At 45.9% G+C, this 27,601-nt stretch overlaps 2 protein-coding genes across 2 annotated transcripts in view; one reads left to right on the forward strand and one right to left on the reverse strand.

Moving 5' to 3' along the window:
* The window catches only part of LOC128692970 (uncharacterized), a 164,378-nt gene that overhangs the window by 92,930 nt on the left and 43,847 nt on the right, over window positions 1–27,601 (forward strand). The gene's annotated exons all lie outside the window — the stretch shown is intronic.
* LOC138852317 (uncharacterized) lies at window positions 15,443–18,193 on the reverse strand. Its single transcript, XM_070082099.1, has 3 exons — window positions 18,153–18,193; window positions 16,794–16,906; window positions 15,443–15,962 (listed from the first exon to the last, which is right to left on the reverse strand). The coding sequence occupies exons 1-3, from the start codon at window positions 18,153–18,155 to the stop codon at window positions 15,686–15,688; spliced, it is 393 nt and encodes a 130-aa protein (XP_069938200.1). The 5' UTR covers window positions 18,156–18,193; the 3' UTR covers window positions 15,443–15,685.

Raw genomic sequence — 27,601 nt, forward strand, 5'->3', positions numbered from 1 at the left:
GGCAGTAGTACCCTTACCTTCACTGGCCACTGAAGTACATTCATCCTGAAGAACAGAGAAGCGATTTCCTACCTTCAGATCTTCACTCTTAACTTTCCTTATTCTGATTCTCCTCCCATTACTGGTTACCACTCGCCACTTGTAGCAGGTGCTGGACTGCACCTCACTGCTGGTAGCCGTTGCTACCTCCCCACCTAAAGCCTCCTCACAGCGAGAGACAGACTGCACCTCACTGCTAGAAGCCTCATTCCCCACAACTCCAGCCACCTCACACTCTCTCCCAGACCCATTGAGGTGGACCTTCAATCTCCTAATCTCCTCCTGGAGAAGCAAGACCTCCTCCTTCAACTCTCCAACCTCAATTTTTAAAACACTGCAGAAGCAAGCCATGCTTTGTAACCTTCCACGCTAATCCCCAAAGCAGCTCAAGGTCTGTGACCTCACGTGACGACTGACCACTGAACACTTACTTAGCAACTTACTTAGCATACCTCTGGCTAATCTTTTCAATGTATCACTACAAAGTGGCATAGTGCCAGAAAAGTGGAAAATGGCAAATGTAATACCTATTAGCAAGGTAGGTGACAACAGTGCATAAGTGTTCGCAATAAAGCTAACATAATCCTTGGCTTCATATCAAGAAGTATAAATAATAGAAGTCCTCAGGTTGTTCTTCAACTTCATATATCTTTGGTTAGGCTTCATTTAGACTATGCTGCTCAGTTTTATCACCGTATTACAGAACGGATATAAATGTTCTGGAAAACGTACAAAAGAGGATGACAAAGTTGATCCCATGTATCAGAAATCTTCCCTATGAGGATAGATTGAGGGCCCTGAATCTGCACTCTCCAGAAAGGCGTATAATTAAGGGGATATGATTGAGGTGTATAAATGAAAAACAGGAATAATAAAGGGGATGTAAATAGCGTGCTAAAAATATCTAGCCTAGACAGGACTCGCACAATGGCTTTAAGTTGGAAAAATTCAGATTCAGGAAGGATATAGGAAAGCACTGGTTTGGTAATAGAGTTGTGGATGAGTGGAACAAACTCCCGAGTATCGTCATAGACGCTAAGATATTGTGTAGTTTTAAAAATAGGTTAGATAAATACATGATTGTACTTCCAGGTCAGATGCCATGCTCCTTCCTTAAAAGTGAATGTGATCAGACCTTTCTAGGTTAGAGCATTGGCTTAAGCTGGTAAGAGAAATGGACCTTCCTCGCATGGGCCAGTAGGCCTGTTGCAGTGTTCCTTCTTTTTTATGTTCTTATGTCTCCAAATACGCAACACGCGAACGTAACAAAGATTAATTTTGGGGAATTTAAAAAGTCACTTAATATTTTATATACGTTAGGTGTCAGGTTCATCACAGAATATGAAGCGCCGCTATAATGAACGTACAACTTATCAAGTATGTCAACAAACGTGAGAAACGTCAAGTTCAACAACGAACTCGACGTGTATTAGAGTAAAGGAAAATAACACATGTTGAGAGACTATAATAACTGAACCTGATGATTTTAAAGGATGGAAGGACCAAGGGAAACATACAACATACAAAATGCTCAGAGAATATGATAGCGTGAACAGGAAAAAACTGTTCGATATACAGGAAACATAAACAAGGGCGCACAGGTGGAAGTTAATGACAGATGAGTCACGAGGATGCCAGATAATATTGAGCCTCAGGGTGGTTAGAAAGTGTAATGACCTTGATGAAGAAGTAGTCAACGTAAACTCTGTAAATTGTTTTATGAATAGGTATGATAGGACCAGGATGGTAGGAGTGGGTGAACCAAGTTACAGCATCTTAAGAGGGAGGTGCCAGGAGCTGAATATAACTAGGTGTGTTCTCTCCCAGCATTGACTCACATACCAGTGCTAAGTCTTATCTTTGTTGTGATAAGGTTAATCCCACTTGTGATGTATACTGTCTACTTAACACAGTTTTATATGGCTGTTGTGATGTATACTGTTTACTTAACAGTCTTACATGTCTAGTGGTATATCTTTAATATTTCTTCACAGCCATGCCTCCTCAATCGTAACATTGTGCACATGATTCTGTATGTACATGCACCTGTGTGTGTACGTGCACATGTGCGTGTACATGTACATGTGTGTGTGTGCATGCACGTGTGTGCTCATGCACAAGTGTCTACATGTACACCAGGCCCGGTGGCCTGGTGGCTAAAGCTCCCGCTTCACACACGGAGGGCCCGGGTTCGATTCCCGGCGGGTGGAAACATTTCGACACGTTTCCTTACACCTGTTGTCCTGTTCACCTAGCAGCAAATAGGTACCTGGGTGTTAGTCGACTGGTGTGGGTCGCATCCTGGGGGACAAGATTAAGGACCCCAATGGAAATAAGTTAGACAGTCCTCGATGACGCACTGACTTTCTTGGGTTATCCTGGGTGGCTAACCCTCCGGGGTTAAAAATCCGAACGATATCTTATCTTATCTTATCTTATATATACAAGTGTCGGTAGCATATAATATAGTGTACACCCAGTAGTTGTTACACTCTGACGACTATGGGATCGGGGCCAGGAGCTGTAACTCGACTCCTGTAACCACACTTGACACATAGCTTTTAAACTGCGCTTCTAGAAGCTAGCGTCTGTGACCCTCTCAGTCCAGGCTCGATCTTCAAGTGTGTGGGTGTGCGTGGGCAAGCACCTGACCACACTCTCAATAAATGTTTATAAACATAATTATTTTTAAAGGGGGTGGAGCAGTAAGCTAGCGGAAGGCCTTGGTCAGATGACCAAAAGCGCTAGCTCTGGGTCATCATATGAATAAAACCCACATCAGGAAATACTCGTCCTGTTTCTTAACAAACATTACCGCCCTACCAGTCAATAACAATAACAAAAACAATAATAATAATAATAATAATAATAATAATAATAATAATAATAATAATAATAATAATAATAATAATAATAATGTAATCTTTATTTCTACGAGTAGATGCACAACATATATAAACCTAGGAAAGAGACTTATTATTCAACCACACAACACACATTATCCATCTCTCTCTGATTATCCTTCTTATTACTTTCCCAGCCGATGTGGAAGATGAGAACAAGGTATGTACCACATTTGCTAGGAAAATGATAGGATGGATATTGAGAACTTTCAAAACTCAGAATGCCAGGTCCATGATGATTCTCTGGAAATCGCTTGATCTCTCTAGGCTGGAGTATTGTTGGTGTACTATTTCTGGTGAACTATTGTTGGTGTACTATTTCTGGTGAACTATTTCAATAAAAAGCCTCTGTCTGTGGAGTAGTTGTGGCTACTCTGGTTTGTTTCCGATGGTCTGAGAGATCTTTATCAACTTGTCTCTTACAGATGGTGTTCCTGACAGTATGTGTTGCAGCATTGTCTTTCCTGGACTAAACAGCGACACATTTCAGGTTGATATAAATTACAAGAAGAAGAGTCGCATTCTTCTGTTGTTATGTGGGTGCGGCATTTTCTGGGATGGTCAAAATTGTTCGTCTCACTTGTTTTTCCAGATATTTCATGCATGCAGATACGCAAGGCACAGAATTTGCGTAGCTTTTGATTTCTGTTTGCTATGATTTTTCGTGGCTACTTTCCTTACTGGTAGATATTTTTCTGACTTCCCACTGTCTACATCACTTGTAGTAGCATCAGTGTCTCCACTAGTTTTAACTGCTAATGTATTAACACTCTTCCTCGGATCATCATCCTCAACTAGTGGAAGTAGGACCTGCCAGTAGACCTCTCAGTAGGTTCTGCCAGTAGGACCGCTCAGTAGGTTCTGCCAGTAGGACCTCTCAGTAGGTTCTCCCAGTAGGCCGTGCCAGTAGGACCTCTCAGTAGGTTCTGCTAGTAGGACCTCTCAGTAGGTTCTGCCAGTAGGACCTCTCAGTAGGTTCTGCCAGTAGGACCTCTCAGTAGGTTCTGCCAGAAGGACCTCTCAGTAGGTTCTGCCAGTAGGCCCTGCCAGTAGGACCTCTCAGTAGGCTCTGCCAGTAGGACCTCTCAGTAGACCCTGCCAGTAGGACCTCTCAGTAGATTGTGCCAGTAGGACCTCTCAGGAGGCCCTGCCAGTAGAACCTCTCAGTAGGTTGTGCCAGTAGGCCCTGCCAGTAGGACCTCTCAGTAGGTTCTGCCAGTAGGACCTCTCAGTAGGTTGTGCCAGTAGGCCCTGGCAGTAGGACCTGGCAGTAGGTCCTGCCAGTAGGTCGTGCTAGTACGTCCTGCCAGTAAATCCTGCCAGTAGGTATTGCCAGTAGGTTTTGCCAGTAGGTCCTGCCAGTAGGTCCTGCCGGTAGGTCCTGTCAGTAGGTCCTGCCAATAGGTCCTGCCATTAAGTCGTGCCAGTAGGTCCTGCCAGTTGGTCCTGCCAGTAAATCCTGCGAGTAGCTCCTGCTGGTAGGTCCTGCCAGAAGGTCCTGACAGTAGGCCCTGCCAGTAGGTCCTGCTAGTAGGTCCTGTCAGTAGCTTGCTGCCAGTAGGTCCTACCAGTAGGCCCTGCTAGTAGGTCCTGCCAGTAAGTCCTGTCAATAGGTTGTGCCAGTAGGTCCTGCCTGTAGGTCCTGCCAGTAGGTCCAGCCAGGAAGTCCTGCCAGTAGGTCCTGCTAGTAGGTACTGCCAATAAGTCCTGCCAGTAGGTCCTGCCAGTAGGTCCTGCCAGTAGGTCCTGCTAGTAGGTCCTGCCAGTAGGTCCTGCCAGTAAGTCCTGCCAGTAGACCATGTCAGTAGGTCCTGCCAGTAGGTCCTGTTAGTAGGTACTGCTAGTAGGTCCTGTCAGTAGGTTCTGCCAGTAGGTCCAACCGGTAGGTCCTGCCAGTAGGTCCTGCCAGTAGGTCCTGCCAGTAAGTCCTGCCAATAGGTCCTGCGAGAAGGTCCTGCCTGTTGGTCCTGCCAGTAGGTCCTGCTAGTAGGTCCTGCCAGTAAATCCTGGCAATAGGTCCTGCCAGTAGGTCCTGCCTGTAGGTTCTGCCAGTAGGTCCAGCCAGTAAGTCCTGCCAGTAGGTCCTGCTAGTAGGTACTGCCAGTAGGTCCTGCCAGTGGGTCCTGCCAGTAGGTCCTGCCAATAGGTCCTGCCAGTAGGACCTGCTAGTAGGTCCTGCCAGTAAGTCCTGCCAGTAGGCCCTGCCAGTAGGTCCTGGCAATAGGTCCTGCTAGTAGGTCCTGCTAGTAGGTTCTGTCAGTAGGTCCTGCCAGTAGGTCCAACCAGTAGGTCCTGCCAGTAGGTCCTGCCAGTAGGTCCTGCCAGTAGGTCCTGCTAGTAGGTCCTGCCAGTAAGTCCTGCCAATAGGTCCTGCCAGTAGGTCCTGCCTGTTGGTCCTGCCAGTAGGTCCTGCCAGTAGGTCCTGCCAGTAGGTCCTGCCAGTAGGTCTTGCCAGCAGGTAATGTCAGTAGGTCTTGCCAACACGTAATGTCAGTAGGTCCTGCCAGTAGGTCCTACCAGTAGGTCCTGCTAGTAGGTCCTGCCAGTAAGTACTGCCAATAGGTCCTGCTAGTAGATCCTGCCAATAAGTCCTGCCAATAGGTCCTGCTAGCAGGTCCTGCCTGTAGGTCCTGCCAGTAGATCCTGCCAGTAGGATCTGGCAGTAGGTCCTGCCAGTAGGTCCTGCCAGTAAGTCCTGCCAGTAAGGCCTGTCAGTAGGTCCTGCTAGTAGGTCCTGCCTGTAGGTCCTGCCAGTAGGTCCTGCCAGTAGATCCTGCCATTAGGTCCTGATAGTAGGTCCTGCCAGTAAGTCTTGCCAGTAGGTCCTGCCAGTATGTCCTGCCAGTAGGTCCTGCCAGTAGGTCCAGCCAGTAAGCCCTGCCAGTGGGTCCTGCTAGTAGGTCCTGCCAGTAGGTCCAGCTAGTAGGTCCTGCTAGTAAGTCCTGCCAGTAGGTCCTGCCAGTAGGTCCTGCCAGTAGGTCCTGCCAGTAGCACCTGCTAGTAGGTCTTGTCAGTAGGTCCTGCCCGTAGGTCCTGTCAGTAGGTCCTACCAGTAGGTCCTGGCAGTAGGTCCTTCCAGTAGGTCTTGCCAGTAGGTCCTACCAGTAGGTCCTGCCAGTAGGTCCTGCCAGTAAGTCCTGCCAGTAGGTCCTGCCAGTAAGTCCTACCAGTAGGTCCTGCCAGTAGGTCCTACCAGTAGACCCTGCCAGAAGGTCCTACCAGTAGGTCTTGTCAGTAGGTCCTGTCAGTAGGTTCTGCCAGTAGGTCCAACCAGTAGGTCCTGCCAGTAGGTCCTGCCAGTAGGTCCTGCCAGTAGGTCCTGCCAGTAGGTTCTGCCAGTAGGTCCTGCCAGTAGGTCCTGCCAGTATGTCCTGCCAGTAGGTCCTGCCAGTAGGTCCTACCAGTAGGTCCTGCCAGTAGGTTCTGCCAGTAGGTTCTGCCAGTAGGTCCTGCCAGTAGGTCCTGCCAGTAGGTCCTGCCAGTAGGTCCTGCCAGTAGGTCTTGCCAGTATGTCCTGCCAGTAGGTCCTGCCAGTATGTCCTGCCAGTAGGTCCTAGCAGTAGGTCCTACCAGTAGGTCCTGCCAGTAGGTCCTGCCAGTAGGTCCTGCCAGTAGGTCCTGCCAGTAGGTCCTAGCAGTAGATCCTACCAGTAGGTCCTGCCAGTAGGTCCTGCCAGTAGGTCCTGCCAGTAGGTCCTGCCAGTAGGTCCTACCAGTAGGTCCTGCCAGTAGGTCCTACCAGTAGGTCCTGCCAGTAGGTCCTGCCAGTAGGTCCTGCCAATAGGTCCTGCCAGTAGGTCCTGGCAGTAGGTCCTGCCAGTATGTCCTGCCAGTAGGTCCTGCCAGTATGTCCTGCCAGTAGGTCCTGCCAGTATGTCCTGCCAGTAGGTCCTGCCAGTAGGTCCTGCCAGTATGTCCTGCCAGTAGGTCCTGCCAGTATGTCCTGCCAGTAGGTCCTGCCAGTAGGTCCTGCCAGTAGGTCCTGCCAGTAGGTCCTGCCAGTAGGTCCTGCCAGTAGGTCCTGCCAGTATGTCCTGCCAGTAGGTCCTGCCAGTATGTCCTGCCAGTAGGTCCTGCCAGTAGGTCCTGCCAGTATGTCCTGCCAGTAGGTCCTGCCAGTAGGTCCTGCCAGTAAGTCCTACCAGTAGGTCCTGCCAGTAGGACCTACCAGTAGACCCTGCCAGAAGGTCCTACCAGTAGGTCTTGTCAGTAGGTCCTGTCAGTAGGTTCTGCCAGTAGGTCCAACCAGTAGGTCCTGCCAGTAGGTCCTGCCAGTAGGTCCTGCCAGTAGGTCCTGCCAGTAGGTTCTGCCAGTAGGTCCTGCCAGTAGGTCCTGCCAGTATGTCCTGCCAGTAGGTCCTGCCAGTAGGTCCTACCAGTAGGTCCTGCCAGTAGGTTCTGCCAGTAGGTTCTGCCAGTAGGTCCTGCCAGTAGGTCCTGCCAGTAGGTCCTGCCAGTAGGTCCTGCCAGTAGGTCTTGCCAGTATGTCCTGCCAGTAGGTCCTGCCAGTATGTCCTGCCAGTAGGTCCTAGCAGTAGGTCCTACCAGTAGGTCCTGCCAGTAGGTCCTGCCAGTAGGTCCTGCCAGTAGGTCCTGCCAGTAGGTCCTAGCAGTAGATCCTACCAGTAGGTCCTGCCAGTAGGTCCTGCCAGTAGGTCCTGCCAGTAGGTCCTGCCAGTAGGTCCTACCAGTAGGTCCTGCCAGTAGGTCCTACCAGTAGGTCCTGCCAGTAGGTCCTGCCAGTAGGTCCTGCCAATAGGTCCTGCCAGTAGGTCCTGGCAGTAGGTCCTGCCAGTATGTCCTGCCAGTAGGTCCTGCCAGTATGTCCTGCCAGTAGGTCCTGCCAGTATGTCCTGCCAGTAGGTCCTGCCAGTAGATCCTGCCAGTATGTCCTGCCAGTAGGTCCTGCCAGTATGTCCTGCCAGTAGGTCCTGCCAGTAGGTCCTGCCAGTAGGTCCTGCCAGTAGGTCCTGCCAGTAGGTCCTGCCAGTAGGTCCTGCCAGTATGTCCTGCCAGTAGGTCCTGCCAGTATGTCCTGCCAGTAGGTCCTGCCAGTAGGTCCTGCCAGTATGTCCTGCCAGTAGGTCCTGCCAGTATGTCCTGCCAGTAGGTCCTGCCAGTAGGTACTGCTAGTATGTCCTGCCAGTAGGTTCTGCCAGTATGTCCTGCCAGTAGGTCCTGCCAGTAGGTCCTGCCAGTAGGTCCTGCCAGTAGGTTCTGCCAGTAGGTCCTGCCAGTATGTCCTGCCAGTAGGTCCTGCCAGTAGGTCCTGCCAGTAGGTCCTGCCAGTATGTCCTGCCAGTAGGTCCTGCCAGTATGTCCTGCCAGTAGGTCCTGCCAGTATGTCCTGCAAGTATGTCCTGCCAGTAGGTCCTGCCAGTAGGTCCTGCCAGTAGGTCCTGCCAGTAGGTCCTGCCAGTAGGTCCTACCAGTAGGTCCTGCCAGTAGGTTGTGTCAGTAGGTCCTGCCAGTAGGTCCTGCCAGTAGGTCCTGGCCGTAGGTCCTACCAGTAGGTCCTGCCAGTAGGTCCTGCCAGTAGGTCCTGCTAGTAGGTCCTGCCAGTAGGTCCTACCAGTAGGTCCTGCCAGTAGGTCCTGCCAGTAGGTCCTGCCAGTAGGTCCTACCAGTAGGTCCTGCCAGTAGGTCCTGCCAGTATGTCCTGCCAGTAGGTCCTGCCAGTAGGTCCTGGCCGTAGGTCCTACCATTAGGTCCTGCCAGTAGGTCCTGCCAGTAGGTCCTGCTAGTAGGTCCTGCCAGTAGGTCCTACCAGTAGGTCCTGCCAGTATGTCCTGCCAGTATGTCCTGCCAGTAGGTCCTTCCAGTATGTCCTGCCAGTAGGTCCTGCCAGTAGGTCCTGCCAGTAGGTCCTAGCAGTAGGTCCTACCAGTAGGTCCTGCCAGTAGGTCCTGCCAGTAGGTCCTGCCAGTAGGTCCTGCCAGTAGGTCCTGCCAGTAGGTCCTGCCAGTATGTCCTGCCAGTAGGTCCTGCCAGTAGGTCCTGCCAGTAGGTTAGGCTGTGTATTAACATTCTAAGATTCTGTGCCAAACAAGTAGTACATTATAAAACTACTCTCTTTAAAAATGTTAACCAAGTATTGAACATGTCTTATTCATGTATTTCTGGGTTTTGTTAATAATATATTATACATAATACTTAATACATGATACTTAACCCTAATGTTGTGAGATATAAACTTCTCATTATTGGTACACTGAGTTGTGGATTGAGACACTTATGCAACATGTGGGAATCTTTATTGAGGAAACGTTTCGCCACACAGTGGCTTCATCAGTCCAATAAAAAGCAGAAAGGTGTAAGGAGAGGAGGAGTTTGAGGTGATCAGTCCCTCAGCCTGGAGTCGATGTGTTCAGTCCATCAATCTTGTAGACCGTGCAGCACAGGGTCGTAGACGTGGCTTATATACTGTAGTCAGGTGAGGTGAAGCAGGCGGAGGCGGGGTCATAGTGGTACCGTCCACTAGTCGAAGTAGGTCGTCGTCCAAAGGTTGAACAAGTTTTGAAGAATTCTTTGTATCAAGATCCTGCTTCGCCTCACCTGGCTACAGTATATAAGCCACGTCTACGGCCCTGTGCTGTACATTCTACAAGATTGATGGACTGAACACACCGTCTCCAGGTTGAGGTACTGATTACCTCAAACTCCTCCTCTCCTTACACCTTTCTGCTTTGAAGTGGATTGATGAAGCCACTGTGTGGCGAAACGTTTCCTCAGTAAAGATTCCCATATGTTGCATAAGTGTCTCAATCTTCAACTCGGTTTTCAAAACCATTCGTCACACTGGCCCTGCCTCCTACACTACTTTAATCGACATCACTAGTTTTTGGCCTCTTGTGTCTTTCCACATTTGCTCTTGAAGCTGTGCATTTAGACTGCTTCCGCCACTGACTCATCCAGGTCATTTAACTTTTCAACCACCGTAACACTAATGAAATACTTCCAAACATAGTTATGGCTCATCTGCCTTCGGCTTCCACCTGTGTTCCCTTCATCCCGGTCCTCTTAAGAGGACCATTTCATCCCTTTGTGGGATAGGTGAAGGGGATAGAGTAATGGGTTCGTCTTCACTGGCAGGGAGGTCTGTTAAGAGACGGCAGGCCGGTTCCTCCTGGAGTTTATCTGGAGAGGGTTTCGGGGGTAAACTCCCCCGCGGCTCGGTCTGAGACCAGGCCTATTGGTGGATCAGGGTCTGATCAATCAGGCTGTTACTGCTGGCCGCACGCAAGCTGACGTACGAAGCACAGCCCAAAGGGTCAGGTACTGACTTTAGGTGCTTGTCCAGGGCCTTCTTGAAGACAGTCAGGGGTCTATTGGTAATCCCCCTTATGTCTTGGGCCCCAGACACTTATTGTGTTGTCTCTCAGTGTATTCGTGGCGCCCCTGCTTGTCATCAGGGGAATGTTGCATCTCCTGCTGAGTCTTTTGCTTTCATAGGGAGTGATTTTCGTGTGCAGTTTTGGTTCCAATCCCTCCAGGACCTTCCAAGTGTATATTATTATGTATCGCTCTCGCCTGCGTTCCAGGAAATGCAGATCAAGGACCTTCAACCGTGCCCCATAGTTCAGGTGCCTTATCGCACTTGTTTGTGCCGTGAAAGTTCTTTGTACACTCTCCAGGTCTGCAATGTCGCCAGCCATGAAGGGGGCTGTTAGTGTACAGCAGCATTCCAGCCTAGAGAGCACAAGCGATTTGAAGAGAATCATCATGGGTTTAGCGTCCCTAGTATTGAATGTTCGCATTATCCATCCTATCATTTTCCTAGCAGATGAGGTAGATACATTGTTGTGGTCTTTGCAGGCGAGATCCTCTGACATTATCACTCCCAGGTCCTTCACATTACTTTTCCGCTCTATTGTAGAGTTAGAATTTGTCGTATACCCTGATACATTTTTAATTTCTTCAAGTTTGAGTGGCCCATTCGAAGATCTGATTGATGTCCACTTGGAGTCTCGCAGTGTCTTTGATGGAGGTCACTGCCATGGTGATCCGGGTGTCATCCGCAAAGGAAGACAAGGAGCTATGGCTTACATCTCTGTCTATGTCAGAAATGAGAATGAGGAATAGAATTGGAGAGAGTGCTGTGCCTTGTGGAACAGAGCTATTACTCTTTGTGTTTTATTTGTCAGGAAGTTATAGATGTATCTGTCGACTTCCTCACTGACATTCACTGTAGTATTAGGGACCAAGACTGACTGATCTAGCGAGTTTTAAATAAGTAACAATAATGATTGTGAGATTTATAGCTATGTTATTCAAGGAAGTAAAACTGTTCATTATAATACCTGGCGGCAGATGTTGTCAATACATGCCAAGTTAGGCCTACACTTGTTGGCTGAAGATCTGAAAGCCATGGCCTGATGGCCTCACTTAAGGCCATGACTTGGTAGCGAAAGGACCCATGACCCACGATGCATAAGTCTACCTGGCATAAATTCCTCAATAATGGACGCAAATGGTAGCAGATAGAGACAATGGGCAGTAAAGCAGCGTAGACAGGCACGTCTCTGCGGTAATCAACGCCAAGGAAGTTATCAATGCTTAGTGTGGGTAGAATCAAGATAAAAATTATTAATCTAAGTAGGATTCAACATAACTCTCAGTCATAAGCTAGATGCTCTTGCTAGCGGGTACAGCGATACAGTTAATAATACTACTAATCATATACTGAACTCTTGTGATAAAACCGACATCGAAGGTAAAGTAACCGTGACACAAGTACCAGTAGCCCAGTTGATGTACTGAATTGCCAGATACCCGTTAGTAAGGTCCTATAGTGTGTGTGGACATTTCATTTATAAGTATACGTTCTGTATATCTAATACCGATAACCATAGGATGGTTGCAACTCTCATTAATTAGGATAGGTAGAGTTACGTAACACTTACCATAAGGGACTTATAAGAGGATTATCAAGAGTGCATCACATAAACTCAATAGATCTACTGCAATAATTTATGTGGCAAGTGTTTAACTTATTTGTCTGTTACTCCATAATAAATTTAAACAAACCCACATTGGGAACCATTTACTTGCCATTCAAAGACAAATTCGTTTGGACAGTTATTGCACAATGTTTGTTCATAAAAGTTCTAACAGTCTGTCGTTATCTGCTTTATCAATTCTCCTGAAGATTTTTTAAGTCGTAATCATATCTCTCCTTGTCCTTCTGTCTTCCAAAGTATTAATAGTGAATTTATTCAGCCTCTCCTCATAGTGCATTCCTTTCAGTTCTGGTACTAGCCAGGTTGCAAATCTGTGGATCTTTCAGAGCTTCTTCACAAGCTTTCTCTGGTGTGGGTTCTAGGCACCCAGCATGAAGCATGTCGTATATGAGGCTTTGAAGGATTCTTAATACAAGTTTCTGAATGCTATTTTGAAGGCTGCTAATCTTGCGTATGCTGCTGATTATATGAGCTTCTGTAGCCTGTTGAGGTCTCCTTGAAGTTCACCACTGTCCTCTCCTGTCCTCATTCACAAACAGTGACATAGTCAGTCCCGTTTTGGCAAGTTGTTCACGTATATTAAAAACAGTAGTGGTCCCAGTACTGATCCTTGCAGAACCCCTCTGGTTACTTTCTCCTATTCTGATATATTCCTTACGGTTATTCTTTGGCTTTTGTCGTCCAGGCAATTCCTGACCCACTGGAACACTTTGCCTTTCAACCCTTCCTGTTCCTCTGATTTCTAGACTAGTCTCTCTTGTGATACTGTATCAAAGGCTTTCTTATAGTCCAAGAAGATGCAGTCCGCCCAATCCTATCTTTCTTTTTTTTTTCTTATGGCTCTGCTATACAATTCATACAGATTTGTTAGACAGGAATTTCCATTCCTAAATCCATGCTGGTTTTCTATAATGAATCTTTTTCCACCAAAATGCTCTAATATCCTTGTCCTTACTATCTTCTCCTGAGCTTTTTACGGTAAGTATGTATGGTAGAGATACTGGCCTTTTCCATGTATGGAGATCACATTTGTCTGGTTTTCTGAAGAACGTAAATTGCTTCTTCCAGATAGCTTTTCGCGAGACAATGTTCTTGACGAATATAACAGCAACAAAATTTGACTGATGCTTTTGGGATGGCAATAAAGGTAGCTGTGGTGCTCTCCCACTGGAGCGCCGTTACTGGACTTCCGCAAAGGGGTGTCTGGTTGATGCTTGGGACGTAGGAGAATAGTGTGAGACGCCCCTTTCAAAGGGCACATACCCTTAATCTATATGAAGAAGCTAAACTGCCTTCACCTACCCACGACTACCCTTTCAGGTGAGAATGTGAGGGGAAATGAGGTTATATCATTCAGTCCAAATGGCTGGAGAGCTGAGTACCACTAAACTCAACCTGATTAGTAGGATTGTCCCCCGCTTAACGATCCCAAATTTACTAATTCGCCATAGTAATTCCATGACATAGAAGTTTACCGTACCTCTTGAGAAACACTAAAGTTGCACATCCAGAACTCCTGCGACAGAGCGTCGAGATTTTCAATATTCACATAATCAGTACAACAGTTAATATATTCACTCAAGGGTAATATGTTCCTCATCGGTTAAAAAAAAAAGGTCCTGACGTGGTATTTCATCTCTGCTGTGATATAAGCTTGTGACACTGAAACTGTTGTGTTGGGTAGTAAGTTCATAGTTATGAGGGAAGTTATCAGGATGTAAACTCGCAGCACTTGGACGGTAGGTAAACAATGTCAGAAATCCTCAACACTGGAGTGTTAGGAAAAATGTTATAAAGCATTTTTGTTTTTTTTGGCTATAAACATCAGCTCGCAAAACTGAATGGTTGTCGATAAGCTTCAAAAAACTTTTCTAAAATGTTGCAGAAGTTAGGAAATAGATACGAAAGACGTTTTGAATGTATGAATATTTTACATTTTTAACATTGTACCATGTATAACTACATATAATGACACCCATAAATTCATTCATTTTGCTCAACTTAGTCATGGATCTCAGTACAAAAAACTTTTTTCATGGGTTGTTCCGTTGTATACAATACAACACAAACATTGCATTTTGATTTATAAATATCAACGGTTGCACACGACAGCGCATGATAGGATATATTTTATATATTTATTCTTATAAATTACTAAATAAGTTAATATCACATGATGTAGTGATATATTGGTAGACCTTCTCCCTGCTGATCTAACCAGGTAGTGGGAGTGAAGAAAAGGATGTAGAAATTACAAGGAGGATGTCAGAAAGGTAGGATGGGCTACAAGGCGGTGGATCTCACTTGGCATGAACAGCACACACAAGGGTGCTGGACGAGAGGAAGAAGAATGGGAACCGTTGTATTCAGATGAATGGGTGTCAAGGATATTCTTATCGTAATGGAGACCCTCAAAATAATGAGTGAAAAAGGACTACATGATGGACTCATGGAGTGAATGTGAGATGGTTAGATGATGGACTCCTGACAGTGGGCGTGAGAGGGATGAATGATGGACTCCTGGTAGTGGGGGTGAGAGGGATGAATAATGGACTCCTGGTAGTGGGCGTGAGAGGGATGAATGATGGACTCCTGGAAGTGGGTGTGAAAGGGATGAATGATGGTCTCCTGGTAGTGGGTGTGAGAGGGATGAATGATGGACTCCTGGTAGTGGGTGTGAGAGGGATGAATGATGGACTCCTGGTAGTGCGTGTGAGAGGGATGAATGATGGACTCCTGGTAGTGCGTGTGAGAGGGATGAATGATGGACTCCTGGTAGTGCGTGTGAGAGGGATGAATGATGGACTCCTGGTAGTGGGCGTGAGAAGGATGAATAATGAACTCCTGGTAGTGGGCGTGAGAGGGATGAATGATGGACTCCTGGAAGTGGGTGTGAAAGGGATGAATGATGGTCTCCTGGTAGTGGGTGTGAGAGGGCTGGACGATGGTCTCCTGGTAGTGGGTGTGAGAGGGATGGGTGATGGACTCCTGGTAGTGGGAGTGAGAGGGATGAATGATGGACTCCTTGCAGTGGGTGTGAGAGGGATGAATGATGGACTCCTGGTAGTGGGTGTGAGAGGGATGAATGATAGACTCCTGGTAGTGGGTGTGAGAGGGATGAATGATGGACTCATGGCAGTGGGTGTGAGAGGGATGAATGATGGACTCCTGGCAGTGTGTGTGAGAGGGTTGAATGATGGACTCCTGGTAGTGGGAGTGAGAGGGATGAATGATGGACTCCTGGCAGTGGGTGTGAGAGGGATGGATGATGGACTACTGGATTGGGTGAGAAATGGATGATAGACTCCTGGAGTGGGTGAGTGAGATGGTTGATGGACTTCTCGAGTGGGTGTGAGAGGGTTGAATTATGGACTCCTGGAGTGGGTGTGAGAGGGATGATAGACTCGTGGTGTGGGTGTGAGAGGAATGGATGATGGACTCTTGGAGAGAGTGTGACAGGGGTAAATGATGGACTCCAGGAGTGGCGTGAGAGGGTTGGATGATGGATTCCTGGTAATGGATGTGAAGGGGATGGATGATGGAATTCTGGAGTGGATGTTAGGAGAGTAGAATCGCCAGACTACAGAATAAGTTGCTTTCTTTGGACGCATATGCTTTTTAACATTAAACAATATGATGTTAATGCGGGGAATACTGGGCATGATTAGGGCAGATCACGAGGAGCAACAAGTTAGTATGACATGAACGGTTTAGTAGGACTCTGCTTAAGGAAGGGATATTTACAAAAATGGATATCCAGGAAGAGCAGTTGTAGGGAAGGGCTTAATGGACGACGGTATCGAGGACAGTGGCAGCTCGTTTGAACTTCTTGCCACTGCTCTTGTTTTGATCATGTGAGTGCTTGTTATGCTTGTTGAACTGCCGCTTGTTTGTGTTGTGAATTTGGTAGACTCGCTCCTCGGGGTCCTGACCGTACTCGAGGCCGAGGCCATCAGTGTTACGAGGATAGATTACCACTTCTCCGTCTTTTAGTGCAGGAGGATTTTCGAAGACGAGGTAAATGTCATTGGGTTGACCGTCACCTCTGGGAGCCTTCGCCCTGAAGAAGTCACATATATTATGTCTTGCAACACTACAAATTGCTAGTGAGACTTTAGTTCGTCGAACTAGCAAAAGTTTAATTCACTTAAAATTGAACTTACACCAAAACATAAAAAAAATTAAGTGCTGTGCATGTAAAAATGTCCTCACATGTTTTTGAGCATGCGTATATTACAACAGCAAGTTATTGAAAAAAAGAATGAGAGAGGAGAATAAGGGCTGTGACTGTGGGAGGATGACCAACACTTATTATCATGTATCATGAGGTCAAACTGTCAGGAGCTTCTGCAGCGCCTGCTGCTGGAAACCAACACCAGCTCATACCAACCTTTGGCTTCCCATAGGGAAAGTTTGGAACATGAAAAAAAAATCTATAATGAGATGGGAAGAGCCAATAGAAATTAGGCTACAAGGAAATGAAAGGATCTGCAGGGAATTATACGAGCCTATGAGGAGGGAGTTGGCACTGCCTACGGGACGTAGGGTTCATGAAGCTAGGATTACGACGATGTGTTTACATGACTTGGAAAAGTCTACAGAGTTTGAAGAATCTACAGGTAGTTGGGTTTACAGGACGTTGAGACTGCACTGAGTTGGAAGAGTCTATATGGAGCAGGAAAGGCCTATACGGAACTGAAAGAGTCCACAAGGCTTTAGATTGGTTTCCTGGATGTTGGATAAATTCTTGTGGGGACTGAACATCACTAAAGCTCCAGCTGATAAACAGCCCGAGGAATTAAGGTAAAATTGAAGAGAAAACAGGATTATCGGAAACGAGAGAACTTCAGGGAGTTTAAGAGAAAGCTAGAGAAAGAAATAGATGACGTACCTAATAGTTTCACCAGGAATGTAGCCGTGGAAGGATAAGCTCTCTGCTCCGCTCTGCGCCTCAGTCAACTGGACGATAACACTCGCGGAGATCATTAGCAATATTACCTTCCACTGTGGCGCCCCACCAGGCGAGAAACAAAACACATTACATTAACAAAGACAAGCTTCCTACGTCCAGCCTCGCAATTCTTACTATAGTTACCGTAATTATATTCCTCTATCAGAACACTAAACTGCACGTGAATGTTCCAGATATCACGCAGTTTACTGAAAACTCAAAATATTAGTGAGAACAAAAAAGTACATATTTCAGTTTAGGATTTGAGTGAAGTATTGTCAAGACTGACTGAAGTTTATAGGAGCGAAAAGTGAGACAGAATGGTCAAGAAACTGTATAGGTTTTATTTAAGTAAAAAAAGATTTTTGATGATGATAATGATTCCCACATATAGTTTTTTCCTTGTATGTTATAGGTAATCCCAAATTATGGGATTACCTATAACACAGAGATTGGTGGAAAATCTCTGAGTCTGCCGTAGCCATGTAATATTTACTGCAGTGGAATATTTGACTTTATCCTTATTGCAGTATAAACATCTCCCTGCTTAGGCTAACGAACACATTACCATACTGGCCGTTCTACGAGGCACGCGCCATGAGTTCAGATCCCACCCATTCTGTGGTTTGTGTGATGAATTATAACGGGGAACTTTGCTAACTTTTGTTTCCATAATTTTAATCTTATATAGAACATGGTGGCCAGACACTGCGGTTGCATCTAAGTTCGCTAATAAATAGATGGAAGGCCAGATGTCTCAGGGAATGACAAGTGTTTGCAAGGGATAAAAGGTACCGCATATCCCCGTTATTACCAGGGTTCACTAATGACTTATGGACGCCTACAAGAAACATTGATAATAAGTGTTGCTCTTATAATTAGTGATGCGTACAAAACCTTCCTTGTCTTACTTCCTCTATTAATCTCCTCTGAATTTCGATTCTTTCTTTTTAATTGTTTCAACAATCCTTGGGAAGCAAACAATGAATGTACACATTTTATTACTGAAATGTACACATTTTATTACTGAAAAATGCACAATAATCTTAGAAGTAAAGAACATTAACGGATGAAATAAAATAGTACATTATGGTCTTAGATTAAAGTAACTGTTTTTTTTCTTGTTAAATTCATTGTAAAACACAGCTGATCACGGATCCTTGATGTTATTTTTAACAATTGTGAAAAAGTCTTTAAGTAGCATAATTAAGTTTGGAATTTACAAGTTTATGAGAAGGTGAGGGTAAAGTTTTTAACTTGTAAGTAATAAGAAAGATGAGTGAGTAGGAGGCAGCTTACCATGGTTGTCAGTGTACCTTGCTTGTAAGCTGACTGATGTCTTAGATGTTACTGATACTTCTCCTGCCTCCTCCACCATATTTATGCCTCTGATGTGACCTCTACAACACTGATGATCATTACCACTCTTACCTCACTCGTCGTGTGTACATGTGTGTACTTGTGAGTGTGTGCTGAGGTGCACATGGGAATCAATATAGTGTTTATCACAATAACGAAAGAACCAGATGTGAGCTAATAACGGAAGAATGTTTGATTTGTTTATTTACGTAAGTCGGTCAAATTCACACAGATATTATAGTATATGTCTCATCAATATCATTTTCAGATAGAATTGCGTACAAAGCTTCAAGAGTAGGTACAATAGTTCTTAATTAAAGAGTAAAAGCTGAGACTTGAGCACGTCAAACACAACTGAGTGAATACACATTGGTGACTTCATGTACACACCTGCACATACACCTGTACACCTGTAATGTACCAGAGGCAGGTACTGGCAGTCAGGGGAACACAGCCTCGATGGGAACAAAAACAACCGCCCCCACAACCACCCACAGCATCCCCACAACCCCTACCACCCCCAGACCAACCACCCACAGCATCCCCACAACCCCTACCACCCCCACACCAACCACCCACAGCATCCCCACAACCCCTACCACCCCCACACCAACCACCCACACCAACCACCCACAGCATCCCCGCAACCCCTACCACCCCAACACCAACCAAACACAATAACAAGAGCCGAGCCACACTCCACACCCACAGCATATCCCCTCTCCCCTGCACTAAAACTGCCACATCAGCAGACTACCATAATATCCAGGGCTGCCTACCTCACCCACAGCCACCACCAACACTTCCCCCCCCCCCAGAACACAGTTCTAGAACCGAAGCTGAAGGTTTGGTGCACTAACGCAGATGGAATTATATTTAAGTGTGAGGAGTGACAGGAAAGAAACACTGAGACTTCCTCAGATAAAGCTCGGTAGTGATAACAGACGTGATCTTCCCATCTGGTTATCGAATCCCGAGGAAAGATGGGGGGCTGAGGAGGAGGAGTTGCACTACTCATCAAAAGTCAATGGAGTTTTGAGGAGATGGGCAGACTAGTCAAAGGAGGTAGCAGATGACTACATAGTAGTCGAAAAGGCGATAAATGACATGCCCATACCCTCTGCCCTAGGCCCAGACTCATGGAACTCCGTGTTCATCAAGAACTGCAAGAAACCCCTATCATGTGGTTTTAACATCTTGTGGAGAGGGAGCATGGACACAGGGGCCACCCCACAGCTGCTTAAACAACAGACATAGCGCCACTTCACAAAGGGGGCAGCGAAGAAATAGCAAACAACTACAGACTGATAGCGCTGACATCCCATATCATAAAAATCTTTGAAATGGTTCTAAGAAGCAAGATCACCACTCATCTAGATACTCATCAAGTTACACAACCCAGGGCAACATAGGTTTAGAGCAGGTCGGTCCTGCTTGTTCCAACTACTGGACTGCTCTTACAAGGTCCCGGATACTCTAGAAGTCAAACAAAATGCAGACGTAGTATACACACTTTGCAAAAGCCTTTGACAAGTGTGACCATGGTGTAATAGCGCACAAAATGAGTGATAAAGGAATAACAGGAAGGGTTGGTAAATGAATCTATAATTTCCTAACAGAACACAAAGAGTAATAGTAAACAGAGCAAAATCTGAGGTGGCTACTGTGAAAAGCTCTGTTCCACAAGGCACAGTACTCACTCCCAGGGTCCTACTAATTACCGAGAACAACCGAGATGAACCGAGAACAACCGAGAACAAGCTTGGATTTACCGGTTGTTCTTGGTAAATCCAAGCTTGTTACCGGTTGTTCTCAATTCATCTAGGTTGCCAGAAGGATCCACACGAGCAGCTCACAGCTACTCATCATAGGGGATTTCAACCATAAGGTTGACTGAGAGAATCTGGAGTCACATAGAGGACCAGAGACATGGAGAGCTAAGATGCTGGAGGTGGTAGTGAAAAGCTTCATGTACCAATATGTTAGGCACACAACCAGATAGAGGGAGAGGAGATGACGAACCAGCAAGGCTGGACCTAGTATTCGCCTTGAACAGATAAGACAGGGGATATCAGACGAAAGGCCCCTAGGCACTAGTGATCATGCGGTCTTGAGTTTCGAGTAATAGTAGAGTTGTGATAAATGGTTTAAAACCTACAAGTTGAAGATTGAGACACTTATGCAAAATATGGAAATCTTTATTAAAGAAACGTTTCGCCACACAGAGGCTTCATCAGTCCAATACAAATCAAAAGGGTGTAAGGAGAGGAGGAATTTGAGGTAATCAGTCGATATGTTCAGACCATCGACTCCATGCTGAGGGACTGATTACCTCCTCCTCTTCCTCCTCCTCCTCTCCTTACACCATTCTGATTTGTATTGTACTGATGAAGCCTCTGTGTGGCGAAACGTTTCTTTAATAAAGATTCCCATATGTTGCATAAGTGTCTCAATCTTCAATAGTGGAATTAACAATGGAGTGTGAACCAGCATGAGAAGTATGGAAGAAGCCAAACTTTCTGAAAGGTGAATACACATGTATAAGGCAATATCTACATGAGGTACAGTGGGTAAGCAAGCTAGAAAGAGAGACAGTAAAAGAACTGATGTAGCACATGACCACAAAGTGCAGGAAGGCAGAGAAGAAGTTCATACCAAGGGGCAACAGAAACAACAAGAAGACCAAAGTGAGCTCGTGGTTTACCAGGTGGTGTGTAGAGGCCAAAGCTAAGTGTGCTAGAGTATGGAAAAAGTATAGAAGGCAGAGGACCCAGGGCCCGAAGAGCCAGAAATGAATATGCTTGGATAAGGAGAGAAGCCCAGTGTCAGTATGAGAATGACATAACATCAAAAGCCAGATCTGACCCAGAGTTGTTATACAACCACACTAGAAGGAGCAAAAAAAAAAAAAAAAAAAAAAAACAGCCAAGGACCAGGTAATAAGGCTGAGGATGGAAGGGGAAAAGCTCACATGGAATGACCTTGAAGTACGTGAAAAGCTCAGCTCACAATTCAGGGAGGTATTCACAGTGGAGACAGAGAGGCATCCAGCAAATCAAGGTTGAAGGGTGCACCAGCATGAGCTTGGAACACTGCACACAAATGAGGCTAAGGTGAAGACACTGCTTGTGGAACTAGATATCTCGAAGGCAGTGGACCCAGATAATATCTCTCCTTGGGAACTGAGAGAGGGAGCTGATGCACTGTGTGTGCCACTAACAACAATTTTCAGAAAATCAATCGAAAGTGGGCAACTGCCTGAGGTGTGGAAGACAACAAATGTAGTCCCGATTTTTAAGAAACGAGACAGACAGGCTGCACTAAATTACACACCAATGTCGCTGGCATGTATTGTATGTAAAGCTATGGAAAAGATTAGCAGGAAAAAAGTGATGGAGCACCTAGAAAGAAATGGCCTCATACATGACAACTAGCACGGCTTCAGGGAAGAGAAATCCTGTATCACAGACCTTCTGGGATTCTATGACACGGTAACAGAGGACAGGAGGAAGAGAGAGACAGAGATGGGTAGACTGCATATCCTTGGACACAGTACTACACAAGAGACTGGTTGAAAAGCTAGAGGAGCAGGAAGGAATAGGAGGGAAAGTACTGCGATGGCTCAGGGAATACCTGACTGGATGGAAGCAACGTGTGTGAGCAGGAGACGAGGTATTAGAGTGGGTGCATATGTCAAGTAGTGTTCCACAAGGATCATTCCCAGGTCCGGTGTTTTTTTTTTTTATGTGTATAACATGACGGAAGGGACAGAGTCAGAGGCGTCCCTGTTCGCAGACAGTGTGAAACTAATGAGGGGAATACAAGCGGACGAAGATCAGGTAAGCCTACATTGAGATCTGGACAGGCTGCTAACCTGGTCCAACAAATGGCTCCTGGAGTTTAACCCCGACAGATGCAAGTTATGAAGCCTGGGGAAGGACAAGGGAGACCACAGGTCAGGGGCTGCAAAAGTCACCCAAGGAAAGGGACATTCACTACACTGTACAACGTGTACGTCAGGCCCATATTGGAGTATGCAGCACTAGTATGGAACCCACACCTGGTCAAACACGTCAAGAATTAGAGAAAGTACAAAGGTTTGCAACAAGGCTAGTCCCAGAACTGAGGGGTTTGTCCTACGAGGAGAGGTTATGGGAATTCAACCCATTTTCCATTTATGCACCTCAATCATATCCTCTTTTATTCTACGCCTTTCTAGAGAGGACAGATTCAGGACCCTCAGTCTATCCTTACAGGAAAGAGTTCTGATACATGAGGTCATCTTTGTCAGCCTCCTTTGTATGCTTACAAGCGCATTTATATCCGTTCTGTAATATGGAGACCATAAATAACTGTGCAGCATAATCTAAATGAGGCCTAACTAGATAAACAGATTTGAAGAATAACCTGCTGACTCCTATTAGTTACACTTACTGATATGAAGGCAGGAATTGAGAAGGTGGATTGGGACAGAATGTTTCAGAGATGTGATGCAGCAACAAGGGGTCACAACTGGAAGTTGAAAACTCAGATGAGCCACAGGGATATTAGGAATTACTTCTTAAGTCACAGAGTTTTCAGGAAGGGAAAAAGTCTGGAGAGTGATGTAGTGGAGGCAGGATCCGTTCATAGCTTTAAGAAGAAATATGATGAAGCTAATGGAGCAGGTAGAGAGTGGACCTATTAGTGATCGGTGAAGGGACCGGGCCAGGAACTATGATTCGACCCCTGCTACTATAATAGCACATTTAGGTGAGCACACACACATGCACAAGCCAGAATGATGGTGTTCACCAACAAGAGCTGTTCACATTGCACACAACAGAAGAGGAAGTGAAGAGACTACTAAGTGAACTAGATACCTAAAATGCAGTGTGACCATGCAACATCTCTCCGTGGGTCCTGAGAGAGGGAGCAGAGGAAGTGTGTGTGCCACTAACAACAATCTTCAACACATCTACTGAAACAAGGAAACTACCTGAGGTGTAGAAGACATCAAATGTAGGCCTAATTTTTAAGAAAGGAGACAGACAGGCTATATTAAACTACAGACCAGTGCCACTGACATGCAGAGTATACAAAGTCATGGAGAAAATTATCAGGAGAAGAGTGGTGGATCACCTAGAAAGGAATGAGCTTATAAATGAAAACCAGCATTGTTTTGCGGAAGGGAAATCCTGTTTCACAAACCTCCTGGAGGTTTACGACAAGGTCACATAAGTAAGACAAGAGTGAGAGAGACAGAGGTGGGTAGACTGCATTTTTTTGGACTATAAGAAGGCTTTTGACATAGTTACACTTAAGTGATTATTGAAGAAAATAGAGGAGCAGGCAAGAATATCAGGAAAAGCACTGCAATGGATCAGAGAATACCTGACAGGAACGAAACAATGAATCATGGTATGTGATGAGGTGTCAAATTGGGTACCTGTGACTTGCAGGATTCCATAGGGCTCAGTCGTAAGGCCTGGAGGTTTCTAGGTAGAGGGTTTCGGGGGTCAATGCCCCCGCCGCTCGGTCTGAGACCAGACCTCGTGGTGGATCAGGGTCTGATCAACCAGGCTGTTACTGCTGGCTGCACACAAACTGACGTACGAACCACAGCCCAGTTGGTCAGGTACTGACTTTAGGTGCATGTCAAGTGCCTTCTTGAAGACAGCCAGGGGGTCTATTGGTAATCCTTATGTATGCTGGGAGGCAATGGAACAGTCTTGGGCCCTGGACGCTTACTGTGATGTCTCTCAGTGTACTCGTGGCGCCCCTGCTTTTCATTGGGGTAATGTTGCATCTCCTGCCGAGTTATTTGCTTTCATAGGGAGTGATTTTCGTGTGCAAGTTTGATAGTAATCCCTCTAGAATTTTCCAAGTGTGTATTATTATGTGTCTCACCTGCGCTCCATGGAATGCAGATCAAGGGCCTTCAACCGTTTCCAGTAATTTAGGTGCCTTATTGTACTTATGTGTGCCGTGAAAGTTCTTTGTACACTCTTCAGGTCAGCAATTTCCCCTGCCATGAAAGAGGCAGTTAATGTACAGTAGTATTCCCGCCTAGAGAGCACAAACGATTTGAAGAGAATCATCATGGGCTAGGCATCCCTAGTTTTGAAGGTTCTTATTATCCATCCTATCATTTTCCTAGCAGATGAGGTAGATACAATGTTGTGGTCTTTGAAGGCGAGATCCTCTGACACTATCACTCCCAGGTCCTTCACATTACTTTTTCACTCTATTGTATGGCTATTATTTGTCGTATACCCTGATACAGTTTTAATTTCTTCAAGTTTTCCATTTCTGAGTAGTTGAAATTTCTCTTCATTGAACTTCGTATTGTTTTGAGTGGCCCACATGAAGATTTAGTTTATGTCCGCTTGGAATCTTGCGGTGTCTTCGATGGAGGTCACTGTCATGGCAATCCGAGTGTCATCCGCAAAGGAAGATATCTCTGTCTATGTCAGATATGAGGATGAGGAATAGAATGGGAGCAAGGACTGTGCCTTGTGGAACTGAGCTTTTCACCGTAGCTGCCTGAGACTTTACTCTGTTTACTATTACTCTTTGTGTTCTATTTGTCAGGAAGTCATAGACCCATCTACCAACTTTTCCTGTTATTCCTTTACCACACATTTTGTGCGCTCTTACACCATGGTCATACTTGTCGAAAGTTTTTGCAAAGTCTGTGTATACTACATCTGTATTTAGTTTATCCTCTACAGCATCCAGGACTTTGTCATAGTGATCCAGTAGCTGGGACAGGCAGGAGCGACCTGCTCTAAACCCGTGTTGTCCTGGTTTGTGTAACTGATGGGTATCTAGGTGGTTGGCTATCTTTCTTCTTAGAACCCTCTCAAAGATTTTTATGATATGGGATGTTAGTGCTATGGGTCTGTAGTTCTTTGCAATTGCTTTACTGCCACCTTTGTGGAGTGGGGCTATGTCTGTTGTTTTTAGTGTGTGTGGGATGACCCTTGTGTCCATGCTCCTTCTCCATAGAATGCTGAAGGCATGGTTGACTTGTTTCCATCCTCCTGGCTGATGACATTTTAATGCTCAGGAGCCCTGTGCATACATGTCTGTACCTCCATCATGTTGTCATCTGAGTGGATTGTATTTAATACGGTTGTATTATGTATCAGATCGTCGTTGCTAGTGAAGATGAGGTCCAACGTATTTTCTAGTCTTGTCGGCTCTAATATTTGCTGGTTTAAGGTGAATTTGGTGTTGAGATCTAGTAGCTCGTGTGTGTGTGAATTTTCATTTGAGCTGCTTCCTGAGGTGATCTCTTCTAAAATATTTTTTGCTACACTTCTCCATTTTAGGTGTCTCAAGTTGAAACCTCCCAGTAGCAAAATGTTTGGGACAGAAGTTGGGAGATTTTCCAGACAGTGGTCTGGAAGTTGCATCTGGAGGCTTGTATACAACCACAATGACAAGGTTTTGGTTTTCAGTCTTTACCGCCAAAACATCCATGAGGCATTATCCTCTTTTTGTTCTATCTCCAGCAGTATCTATTTTGTACCATTGCTATTTCTGGTATATGTGTCTGACATGACAGAAGGGATTGATTTGAGCTTGCTACCACCTGCAGCTCACAAGACTGCCATCCCTACGAGCCCCTTTGGGGCGGGGCAGATGGTAGACCAGAGGCCTAGCTTCTCCCTACGAGCCCCGTGAGGGCGGGGACTGTTGCTAGGCCTGGGGACACTTGGTCCCAAAGATGAGGGGGTACTTGTACCTCCTCCCATGGGAGACTTAGGTCTCCAGATAGGGAGCCAAGGCCGGGTCACCCCTACTTGGAAAAGACCCGGGCCGGGAGAATACCGGCGAATAAAAAAAAAAAAGAAAAAGAAAAAGGGATTGATTCAGAGGAGTATCTGTTTACAAATGATGTGAAGCTACTGCGAAGAATTAAACATGATTAGGATCAGGTATGATTACAAAGAGACCCGGACATGTTGCAAGCCTGGTCCAGCAACTGGCTCCTAGAGTTTAACCCCACCGAGTGCAAAATCATGAAGACCGCAGACAGAGTACAGGCTAAGCCGCTGAGGGGTCACAGACAACAAACTTCACTCAAGGAAAATTAGAGAAAGGGCAAAAGGAGTGCAACAAGACTATTCCCATAGCTAAGAGATATGTTCTGCGAGGATAGGTTAAGGGTAATCGACCTGACGACATTGGAAGACAGGAGGGATAGGGAGGACAACATGATAACGACATATAAAATACTGAGAGGAACTGACAAGGTGGATAGGGACAGGATGTTTCAGAGATGAGAGACAGCAACAAGGGGTCACAGCTGGAAGTTCAAGACTCAGATGAGACACAGGGATGTTAGGAAGGTATCTCGTCTGTGACAGAGTTGTCAGAAAGCGGAACAATCTGGAGAGTGATGTGTGGAGGCAGGATCCGTACATAGCGAAAAGGCAGGGCCAGGAACTGTGACTCGAACTCATTTAAGATCCTTGTGGATCTTAAAGGAAAATCAGCCATTGTCTCCTTCCTGTTAGACATTCCCTGAGCCCTTGTAATCTCTTGCCTGTTATTCCTTCCTGTTTCTCAAGTTTTTGTTCCAGTTCCTTGTGCAATATTCTGTTAAATGCCTTCTACCTTCTCTCTCTCTCTCTCTCTCTCTCTCTCTCTCTCTCTCTCTCTCTTTTGCACAGGGTTTGACAAGGTTAAGGATACCTAGTTTTATTGACAAGCTTTTTACAGGTTAAGGATTCCTAACTTTATTGGCAAGCTAAGAGCTGTTACCTACATCAGCTCATTTGAAAGCATTTTTATTGTTATGAGACATACAAGTAGAGAACAGGATGAAGTTGGAGCCATCTGTGGGCCAGCATTTTATCTCGTTGACATCATTATGCTGTACGAATGTGTTCCATACTCGAGTCATCCTGGGTATATATGATCTTAGATGGAGTGATGTTCTGGAGAAGGGTACAGCCAGAGTGAAGTTGCTGCTTTCTGCCCGTCTTGTGGTATAAAAGCTTGTTTCACGCTGTCCTCGAAGTGGATCCAAGTGTGGTACTTTGACAATATTGGCCTTGTACATAACAGTAAGGCCACCCACATCCCTCCTGTGTTGAAAGCTCTGCTGAAATGACAGATCTATCCAGGATGGGACCAGACGAGAGATGAGACGTCTTGCTCTGTTCTCTACTCTGTCAAGCAGTCGCAGATGAGAGGGGGGGGGCAAACCAAGAAAGTGAAGCATACTCAAAGTGTGAGCGTACTTGTGCCTCGTACAGAATCTTGCAACCCCTACTGTCAAGCAGATGCGAGATATGGCGAAGTGCTGCAAGCTTCCTCGCTGCCTTGTTTGCAAGATTTACAACACGGTTCTTCATGGTTAGTTTGGAGTAAAATTTCACCCCAAGGATATCAGG

The sequence above is a fragment of the Cherax quadricarinatus genome, chromosome 6, assembly GCF_038502225.1.
Source record: "Cherax quadricarinatus isolate ZL_2023a chromosome 6, ASM3850222v1, whole genome shotgun sequence".
Classification (NCBI taxonomy): domain Eukaryota; kingdom Metazoa; phylum Arthropoda; class Malacostraca; order Decapoda; family Parastacidae; genus Cherax; species Cherax quadricarinatus.

Coding starts and splice junctions, on each gene's coding strand:
- LOC138852317 (XM_070082099.1), bottom strand. Junction 15,963..16,793: donor ATTCCTGGTGAAACTATTAG/GTACGTCATCTA, acceptor TGACTTCTTCAG/GGCGAAGGCTCCCAGAGGTG.